The 10414-nt window shown below is 58.8% G+C and overlaps 1 protein-coding gene across 1 annotated transcript; it reads right to left on the bottom strand.

The window, feature by feature from the left end:
- Positions 1-2730: 2730 nt before the first annotated feature.
- Positions 2731-4966, bottom strand: LOC309601497 (AT-rich interactive domain-containing protein 5A-like; the record flags this gene model as incomplete). The annotated part of the gene is made up of 5 exons (XM_082334525.1): positions 4834-4966; positions 4693-4745; positions 4523-4620; positions 4287-4434; positions 2731-4017 (listed from the first exon to the last, which is right to left on the bottom strand). The coding sequence occupies exons 1-5, from the start codon at positions 4886-4888 to the stop codon at positions 2731-2733; spliced, it is 1641 nt and encodes a 546-aa protein (XP_082190651.1). The 5' UTR covers positions 4889-4966.
- Positions 4967-10414: the final 5448 nt, after the last annotated feature.

Genomic DNA, 10414 nt, shown 5'->3' with positions numbered 1-10414 from the left:
TGTGCAGGCAGGGAAGGATTCATGCTCTGGTTCCTGGGAACAGGCTGGGCAGCAACCAGGGCAGCTCCTCCTGCACCTGGGCACCTGGGCAGCTTGTGCTTGAAATGAGGGAAGCAGCAGAAAGGGCAACACAAAGATGCTGAGCCACAAAACGGGTGCCGAGATGATGAGGTGAGGCCGAGTTTGGCACCATCGAGGGTGGTTTGCCAGGGCTCAGGACAAGTGTTCCCCCCTGGGGCTGTCACTGGGCTCTGGGGTTTGTTTTCACAGGACAGAGCTTATGGCTGTGAATTGCTGGGTCTTTTTGTGGTTATCGGGGATAATCCCGATGCTCTGTACACCTCCGTCCCGTGCTGTGGCTCTGCTGCTCCCCAAGCCCTTGACTATTGCTTCCCCAGAGGGACGCAGGGTGTGATGCAACGTTTGCCGGCTGAGATGCTTTCAGGGAGCATGATTCTTGGCAGACCGAGACCCACGGTACCGGGGCGGCCCCATGCTCCCCCTGAGGGCAGGCATGTTTCCGAAATCTCCGCTCACTTCCTCATCCTGCTGGCTCGTGAGAAGATCCTGGTTTTGGCTCAGCTTGGCTGGGACAGCACATGCCATGGCAGAAGCAGGGTGTTTGTTACAGGGACCCCATAAACAGAGCAGGAGAATAACCGTTTTCCCCTTTTTGGCTTGTCGTGAGAAGAGGGAGATGCCGTGAGTCCCTTCCCACCCCTCCTGGGCTATACACACGCCGCTCCAGGTGCTGTCCGGCTTTTTGGGGGCCTGTCGTGCTTTGCCTTCATAGCCTCTTGCACACCGGACTTCACGCTGCCACGATGGTGAGTAGCGGTCTTGAGGATGCTGAGCTTTGCCAGCACTCCAAACCCTTTCTTCCCTTTTCCCTGGGGTTTTATGGAAAAAAAAAAAAATGGCAAGACTTGACTTCGCCAGCAATCTGTGTTCAGCCCAGGCAAAGTTTCCTGCAGGGAAGGTCATGGGTGCGGGATGCCCTTGAACCCCAAGGCTGAGCTAGCCCCTGGCGTAGGGGGTTTGCTGATGGGATGCCACCAAACACGGTACCTTCTCCCTGAGCTGACAGCAATAGGAAAACAGCTGGGATGAGCTTAGGCTCCGCTCTAGCATCTGTGGCACCCACAGACACAAGCGCCTCTGGTAAAAATGAGGGTCTGCTGTTGACCTGCAGTGTTTTTAAGCAGCTCAACTCTTTTCCAGGCTTGAAGTCACAGTTTCTCTGCTGCAATAACAGTAATAAGGCTGAGACACCCTTAGGAATGTGGTATCTCCAGTACCCTCACTCCCAGGTATGGAGGCAGCTCCTCGTGGGAAGACTTGAGCTCCGTGGCCACATCTTTGCTCGCAAACTGGGGTTGATGGTGTGTGTTTTGGCAGCAAAGCTCTCGGGGTACAGCCGGGGCGGTCTGCAGCGCATGCAATGCCTTTCTGAGGTCCAGGCTGGAGGATCCAGGAGCTGCTGGGTCAATGATGCTGCTCTTCTTAACGAGTCTAATGCTAAAAGCATCATGGAGTGACTAGTGCTGCCTGGGGCTAATTCTCCTTTTCCAATTTCTATCCCAAAGCTTTTCCTTTCCATGGATACAGCAGAAGTGGTCCTTAAAAGCTGACTTACTGCTCCTGCTCCACCTGAAGCCGTAACCCTCTCTGGGGATGAGCAAGTGCCACCATCCCTCTGCCCTTTCTGCTTCGACGGCTCACGGCGAGGCGCCCAGGATGGCGGTGAGCGGCTGTGCTTGTGGGGAGCAGCTGGCACGAGAAAAGCAAGTCCTGTAGCTCTGACAAAGCCTTTCGGCCATTTGCAACAGCTTGACAGGAGCTCCTGGAGGCAAAAAGCACCTGGAGATGTTGCTGGGCTGGTTCACACTTGGACACGTGGCTGCTCCACAAAATAGCTGCGATTCTCCCAAAACTAATGCAGAAAGGCACTTCCTTCCCCATGGGATCGGGGCAGCCCCAGCCCATCCCCATGGCATCACAAAACATCTCTGGGGCTCTGTGCTTAGGGTGAGGATCCCCCCAAACCCTGCCCCGATCCGAGGAATCAAGGATGCCCCAAACACCACCAGGTCGGGACCCTCCAGCCAGTTTTATTTCAGGCATTGCCTCTGCAACCAGCCCAGCCGCTGTTCGAGGTGTGGAGCAGCAGCGAGCGGAGCGGCCAGAGCGCTTTCCGGGCAGACACTCAATGCAGCGGCTGCTCACCGCAGTCCCAAACCCCTAAAACAACCTCCAGAGCCCCAGACGGAGGCAACGTAATTAAAAACCAAAATTGCATCGCGTGGTGTGAGCCAGGCAGGGCTCTGGACCAGGGAGTCAGCGAGTGTCCCGGGCACGGCGGGATGGGATTAACCATCGCCCGGCTCAGCCTCCTCACCGCATCATGCGAAACCGTGCCAGGGCAAAATAGAAACCTCTGCAACTCATTTTGCTGCCTTGTTTTTATGTGTATGTATATAATATATATATACACACATATATAACCTTGTGATATTGGTAGTTAAGTCATGGGTGTTGAATACAAACGGCTCTAAGATCAAGAGTAAAAATTACACGGTCCAGATTGTCTCCTCTTAGTCCCCTTGCCACAGGCTCTGAAGCGGTGACCAGCTCCAGCACACGCCTCGCTGCCTGGCTCAGCTGCTGTGGCGTCCTGGCCGGCTCCCTTCTCTGCAGGGAATGAGGCCGATCTGGAGCAGGATGGAAGCGCTACAGCTTGGCGTGGCGGTGAAAGGCAGGCATGTGCGGGGAGGCGTAGCTGCGTTGGCTGTGCCATGTCGCCACCGGGTAGAGCCGGTGCCGCAGTGAGCTCTCATAGGATGCCAGGTAGTGCCCGGGGCCAGTCACCAGTGGCTGGCACAGGTCAGAGGGCTGCGTGGAGGTGGCTACCAAAGGGCTGGGGAAAGCAGGGATGACAAAGGGATTGACAGAGAGGGACGGAGCCACTGGCACCCCCTGGCTTTTGAGGTGCTCCAGCGGGTTGCTGAAGCTTGCCGGGAAATGCAGCATTGCTCCCTTGTAAATGTCTGGGGCTTGCAGCAGCAGTGCTGTGTAGCCAGGGCTGGCCACCATGGCCTTGGGTTTGGCCAGCCCTTGCTGGCCCCCAGGCGAGCTGGTGCCCATGTCCCTGCTGTTGGCCTCCTTGACAAAGGGGGAGATGGCACGTAACTTCATGCCAGGGCTGAAAGCCATCTCCTCCTCCTGGCTGCGCTTGCCCCTCGGCACGGTGGGGGCAAAGCCAGCCCCAGGGGGCACCCAGCAGGCTTTGATGGTGGCACAGGTGGCCGCTTGCCGGTTCTCCCCACTCCACAACTGCCCCGCTTTGCTCCACAGGTCTTGGGGCTGCTCCGGCTCCTCAGATTGTGACGGGAAGGTGGAAGGTGGCTCCAAGAAATCCTTCAAGCTGGAGAAATACCCCCAGAGGGGATGGCAGCTGACAGGCTTCAGCACCTCATTGCGGTAGGCGTGGAAGCAGCCGGTGAAGACGGTGGGTGCCGGACCCCCCTCCTCGGCCTGCAGGCAGGGCTGGCTGTCCCTCCTGCCGGGGGATGCGCTGGGAACGGGTCCCACCTCACTCCTGACGCTTGGAGCTGTATCCTGAGCTCCCGATGGCTCCGGGCTCTTCTGCTCATCAAGGTGGGGGCCAGTGGCCGGCCGGGGGGGCTCGGGGCTGGGGCCAGGGCCAGCGTCACTTGCCGACTGCCGGCCCTCGGGGCAGTGGCGTTTGTGGCAGTGCAAGGACTCTGCCTTGCTCACCTGGGCCAGCAGCTTCTTCTTGGCCAGCGGAGACATGATGGGGTGGTTGCCTTTGGAGTAGAAGCTAGAGAAAAGGCACTTGTAGGTTTCGATGTGGGTCCTGCAGGGGCCGGGACACCCCCCCGAGGGGCTCGGGACCGCCGGACTGGAGCATCCCTCCACTGCCCGGCCCTGCTCCGGGCCGTCCCTTGTGTCCTCTGTGACAGCTGCCACCTCCGGCTTCGCCTTGTCTGGAGGCATCTGCAAGCAAAGGGGATTCGGGGTGTGGGTGTCAGGCTCTACCACATCCCCGTGCCGGGGTCCTGGCTCCCCCCGGCCCCCTCCCCATCTTTGGCTGCCCTCAAGCCCTCCGCTCTCCTTTTCCCGGCCAGCTGCATCCCTCCTTGCTCTCCCCCGGGCACCCCAATGGGTCCCCCCCGGGCGAGGGACAGACACGGGTGCTGGCGTGGGGGTCCGGGGCTGCTCCCAAACTGGAGCCGCATCAGCCAGGCTCTGGGGGGGCCGCGCACCTGCTCCCGGCCCTTCTCCTTCTTGGCCCTCTTGCTCTTCTCGCCCATCTTGGCACCCTTGGAGACCTTGTACTTCTTGCGGGGCTTGCTGGGGGGCAGAGGCTTGTCGTCCTCCCCTTTGAGGTGCCGCACATACGGGAGGACCAGCCTGTGGGGGGGGGGGGGTGCGGCAGTGAGAACCGGTGCTAGGAGGGGAAACTGAGGCACGGAGCGGGACCCCCTGACTCATCCCCTACCTCTCGTAGTGCCGCCGGGTGCAGGTGGCCGCGCTGGTGCTGCCGGGGCTGCCCCCCAGCTCATCGTAGACGTTCTTCCAGAGCCGTCGTCCCGTCACCTGCGGCGGGAGGGATGGGTTGGCCCCCGCGGCACCCAGGGGACATCCCGGCACCCAGGGGCCGTGGCTTACCAGCTCGTAGGCTCCCAGCTTCTCCACGGCTTTGTAGATCTTCCAGAGGTTAACTGGAAATAAAGAGGAGATGCCGAGGGTCAGGGGGACACGGTACTCACTGCTGCCAGTGACTCCTCCCAGCTCCAGGAGAGGACGTACTCTGTTTGAAGCCGAGGTGGGGGATCCTCTCAATAGGCGTGTGTCGGTCCTTCATGAACTTGTAGAGGCTGACGAGGAAGGCTTCCTCCTCTTCCTTCTCACCACCGGTTGTTGCTTCTTCCACCAGCTTCTCCCGCTCGGAGCCATCCTCCAGGATCGGAGCCTCCTGCGGGACAGCGGGGTGAGAAGGAGCCTAAGGGGAAACTGAGGCAGAGCAGAAGCACCCAACACCCCCCCCTCACCAGCCCCGGGCGTGCTTTGCGAGCCGAAGGCATTTAACGAGCTCTCGGTTCGTTAGCGGGCAGCCTGGGCCGCCGGCCAAGTTGGTCAAAGCTCTGGAACCGTGCGAGAACACGAGGAACGGCTTCCAGGAAAACAGACGGGCAGAAATTCATCCTCCGGCCCCCCCGCCGCCGCCTTTCTCAGCTAAAAATGTTTCTCGTTTGTTTGTTCTACATTTTCCGGAATTATAAAACTTGTTGCTATTTTTGGGCAAAGCAGCTTCTCGGCTCCCAAGTACTTTATTTTTTTTTTTTAATAATTCTTCTTCTTCTTTCTGTTCTTTTACCCACTTGTGACAGATGTAGTATTTTAATGGCTGAACTATTTTGAGGCTTTTTTAAAATAAAAAGCTGCTGGGGGGTGGGGGTGAGTCTGGTGCAGCAAAACCTAAACCCCTCCCCTCTCTGTCAGGATAAAAAAATAATTAGAAAAATTAGAAGCCGTGTTGGGGGGGGGGGGGGCTCCTCTCTTGGTGTAAGGGGTCCCCCAAAAATGCCCTCTTTTGGGTATGTTTTCCCCCCCAATGCTGGGAAATTCGCCCTCCTCTTCCTCATCCTTGCTTTCACAGGCACCAAAAGCGATGCCCGCCCCCCCCTCAAAATATGGGGGGGTTCAGCATCCTCACACCTCCTCCCCCAAAAATGCCGGGGTGTGGCACTCACTGCTGTTTTTTGGGGGTCTTGTTGCTGCTCTTGGTTGTCCTCCATGGGGGCAGAGTGGTTGTCTTTGATTTTAGGAGGTGTCCTGCAATGAAAAATAGAAGGGGGGGTGAGACACCCCAAATTGTTGCTTCCCCCCCAAAAAAAAAAGTTAAGGGTAAATTGTGATGATTTGGGCCACGGCATTGTCCGCCAGGCACCGAAATCGGATTTCGGTGCCTGGTGGGCGACATCGTGGCCTAATGCTGCTCCCTGGGTGCCCCCCCCCCTAAATTTAGGGCTCGGTACCCCCTTAACACCCCAAATTCCCCCTCCCTCCCCCCCCCCGCCCACTTTTTGGGGGAAAAACCCTGGAAAAAATGGGGAGGGGGGAAAGGAGGTGGTGCTAACTTGGGGAAACTGAGGAACGGGTGGGAGGGACGCCCCCCACTCCCACCCGAGGTGCGGTGCGGTGCGGTGCGGTGCCCTGCCCCCCGCCGATCTCGGTTCTGCTCACCCGCCGCCACCGCGCCATGTGACTGCTCGTGGGGCGGTGCCGCCACGCCCCCTCTCCGCCTATTGGCTGATGCGGACACGCCTCCTCCATATATTGGCCAGCCGAGCTGCTCGTCCGCCCCCCGGGCGAAGGGCATGCTGGGAGTTGTAGTACTGCAGCTGCGTGTAGTCGTGCAGGCGTGTGCACACGCGTGTGCAAGGGCGCGCGCGTGTGTGCGGAGGCGCGCGCACGCGTGGACGCGCCCGTGCGTGTGTGTGCGCGCGCATGCGTGTCTGCAGATGCTCGGGGCGTGCGTGTGCACATCATGCATGTGCAGTGGTGTGCACATGTATGCAGGTGTGTTCATGGGTTTGTATGTGTGTGCACGCGTGTACATGTATGTTCATATGTGGGCACGTACACGTGTGTATGTGGGGTCAGATATTTGCGTGGGGGTGTGTGTGCAGGGGGGCACACATGTGGGTAAATGTATGTGCCAGGGTGGGCAAGCGTGCCCAGGTGTGTTTGTAGGGGCATACAAGTGCCAACATGCGTGTGCGTGTGAATACAGGTGAGCACAGGCATGCACATGCGTGTGTGAGTGAGTACATACATGTGGTCACCCTCCTGTGCAGGTGGGCACACACGTGCACACACACACGGCTACAGGTGAGCACACGTGTGCAGGTACACACCTCTGCATAGGGGTGCACACGTGTGGGTGCCAGTGGGCACACGTGTGTGCCTGTGTGTGTGTATGCATGCAGGTCCATGCCTGTGCAGCAGGTACATGTGAAGTACACACGTGTCCATGTGTGTGCAGACCGCCGTGTGCCCCAGCTGTGATTTCACTGGCTCAGATTTGGTTCCCGGCACCGTGAGCGCGGCGAAGCCGCTGACGTGATTTCCTCCCTTTCTGGTATCGCTACAAAAACGCAGGAAACCGGGGTGGCAGGGGGACGACGACCGGGGCTTTTGGGGTGAAAAACAGCCAATTTGGCGCTAAACAACTCAAGCTGGTGTGAACAAGCCATGTAGCATCAAACCGGGCAGCGGGCGAGCTTTTTGCCGGTAATTTGGGTGGCTGAAGGTGACGGCTGGGCTGTAATTATGCACTTAACGCACTAATAATTAACGGCGCTTTCGCGGCGGGGGTGGCACTTTCCCGGCGCTGTCGAGAAACCGCAGCATCGCTCCACAAAAGCTGGGCCAGAGCGGGCTGAGACCGGCCAAACTCATCCCACCCACCGCTCCACCACATTTCCCACCCACCTGCAAACCCCTCCGCACCCCTTTGGCGCTTGTCCTCGTTACTGAAATCACCCCGTTAACCCAAATTTTGGCTGTTTAGGCCCAAATTCCCAGTGAGCGGTGTCCCAGCGTTGCCGGCCGGCCCTGAGCGTGGCGGAGGTTGGAGCGAAGGGCCGAGCGTCACGGCTAGGAATAGTGCGGGAGCGGTGCCAAGCCATTACGGCGGGTGAGTAATGGGTTGAAGTCATCCCTTCCCTATCCCGCGTCGCCGCCGGGAGCGAAAATAACCCCCTTACATCACCCAGCACCGGGCGAAGGGACCCACCGGGTGCCAGGAGGGTGGGAGAAGGGGTTTGGGGTCGGTGGGGATGGTCACGGGTGAGGGTGTCCCCGCGGGGCTGGGGGGGGGTCCCCCTTTCTCCGTGGTTTTGGGATTCTCAGCTGCCAGATGGTTTCCCAGCCTTGCTGCCATGGCATGCACTGAGTTCAGCCAGTCTCAGCTTGGCGGTGGTGGGATGGGGCGAGGAGGAGGGTGGCGAGGCGGGGTGACATGTGGCTCGTGGTGGGTGATAGGACCCCCCACCCCGGGACCCCCTGGTACTCACCGGCTCAGGAGGCGAAGGCCGGGCGGCTCATCGGCAGGGCCGGAGGAAGAGCTCTGTGGTTTGCTGGTGTTACGGTACCGGGGCTGACGGGCTGGGGGATGAGTCATCCCCCACTCAGGGAAGTGGCGTGTGCGTGTGTGTGTGTGTGTGAGTGTGTGTTTGCGTGTGCGATTGACTCTTTCGTTACCGGAATGGCCGGGCTTTTTGGAGTTCTCACCCAGAGGCAGGCCGGCACCGCGCTGAATGACTGTGCCGGACTTTCCAACCCGAGCCCCTCCCTGGGGCTGGCGACGTGACCGCGGTGCCACCAGGCCTCCGGGGTTTTGGGGACATGGCCGGGTCCCCGCGGCTGGGATGCTTGTGGGGTCGTGGTCCTGGTCCCCCTCTGAGGGTGGCTTTGCTGGGCATCATCCTGCAAACAGGGACAGAGCCACTGGTGTCCCCTGGGACTGGGCATCATCCTACAAACAGGGTCGGAGCCCCCAGCATTGCTTGGGTGCTGGGTACCACTTTCCAGGGACACTGTCCCTTGTCCCCAGCTTGGGCATCCCAGTCCCATGGGACCGAAGTCACCCATAAGTGGGGGACAGTTGGGGGCTGGACCAGGGGGCTGCTGGAGAGCACCCATGGGTGCTCAACCCCATAGCATCCCCCCAAGAATCCCCCCCCGCCGCTGGCTTGTGAAAGAGCCCCAAAGAAAAAGAAAAATCCCCCATGACTCATTTTGGGCCAACAGCCAGAGAAAGCAGAAGCGGGGGGAGGTCGGGGGGGGCATCTGGCTCCTGTCCCCCTCTCAGGGCTAGAAAAGGGGGTGAAGGAATCCGAGGGTGACATTAACCCTTTCGTTCCAGGAACGTGCCCACCTTCTGCTTAATAACAATGTGATTTAATGAAAAAGGGCAAAAAAAACCCATTTGGGTTTCTATTCCTGGCTCTGGTTTCTATTCGAGCAGAACCAGGAGGGTCTGAAGCTGGGGGGGGGTGTGTGTGTGCAGGGTCCCCTGCCTCAGTTTCCCCTTGCATGACAGCGGCTGCATGCGTGGTCCAGCCTGCCCGGACTCGCCATCGGCTCTGCTCGCCTGGCTGGGAATAAGTTGAATTTCAGGCTCCCGGGGGGAGCTGAGCACCCCTGGGGTGGGATCCAGCCCCTGAGGGGCTCTGCTCCAACAGGAGCGTGAGGAAAAGCTTCTCCCCGAGGGGGGGGGGGGGATTATTTTTTAATCCCGTGGAAATGATGCTGGAGGAAAAGGGGCATTATTGAGGTGGAAAGACGTCGCTGGGGTGATAGCGGCCATTGATGCATTGAAAGGTGTCAGGGCTCAGCCAGCATGCAAGCCCAGTGCCGGCCTCTGCCTGAAAGGGAAAAGGAGAAGGAGAAGGAGGAAAAGGAGATGGAGGAAAAGGAGGAGAAGAAGGAGATGGAGGAGAAGGAGAAGGAGGAAAAGGAGAAGGAGAAGAAGGAAAAGGAGGAGAAGGAGAAGGAAAAGGGAAAGGGAAAAAAGAGTCAAAAAAATGAAAGCCCGGCTGCTGGGGTTGGCGACAGATTGGGAGGGCTGGTGGCACCTGCATCCCTTTGGGGCACAAAGTGCAGCGAGAGGGTTCGTTATCTCACGGGGGCTCGGGGGGCTTTGGGGTTGCAGGAATTGCCAGCACCCTCCTCCCATGGGTTAATCCCATCAGGTGCTGGTATAGAAATGCAGCTCTATTCTGAAGCCTGATGCTATAAATTATGAATATAAAGCCGTAAAATAGCTCCCTGGATTTAATTACCCCATGATTAAGCAATGTAATCACTGGGAAAACAGCCTCCTCGGGGAGCACACGTGAGCTGAGCCCCCCCAGCACTGGGGAGATGCTGCGCCCACGCCGGCACAGGGGGTTTATTATTTAGGAGGCAAAAACTACCTTGATTTAGAGAAGCAGCTGGAGTTGGATGCTTTTGGGTGTTGCTGCAGCACCCTGGGTGCTGAGGGGGAGCTTTGGGTGTCCCCCACTGAGGGGGGGCTGTGGGCTGCAAAACGAGGTGCCAGCCATAGAACCAACATCTTACACCCCAACGCTCTGCCAAAGTGGTGTCATGGCTGAATGCCAGCCTGACAACAAGTGTTTTTCCAGGGACAGTTAATTAGTGGGGCACTAACAATGCTTAACGAGGTCACCTGGGGCATTGCAACACCCATGGGACCTATTGAAGCTCAGCCCAGCCGTGGAGCCTGTTGCTGCTGACCCCAGCCAGGGCTGTGCATGGATGTGTATGTGTGAGGATGTATAAATTCATGGGACTGTGCACCTATACAAGCATCTGTGAC

Source organism: Platalea leucorodia, assembly GCF_965183815.1.
Source record: "Platalea leucorodia genome assembly, chromosome: W".
NCBI classification, from domain to species: Eukaryota; Metazoa; Chordata; class Aves; order Pelecaniformes; family Threskiornithidae; genus Platalea; species Platalea leucorodia.
This window is presented reverse-complemented; position numbering and strand designations above follow the sequence as displayed.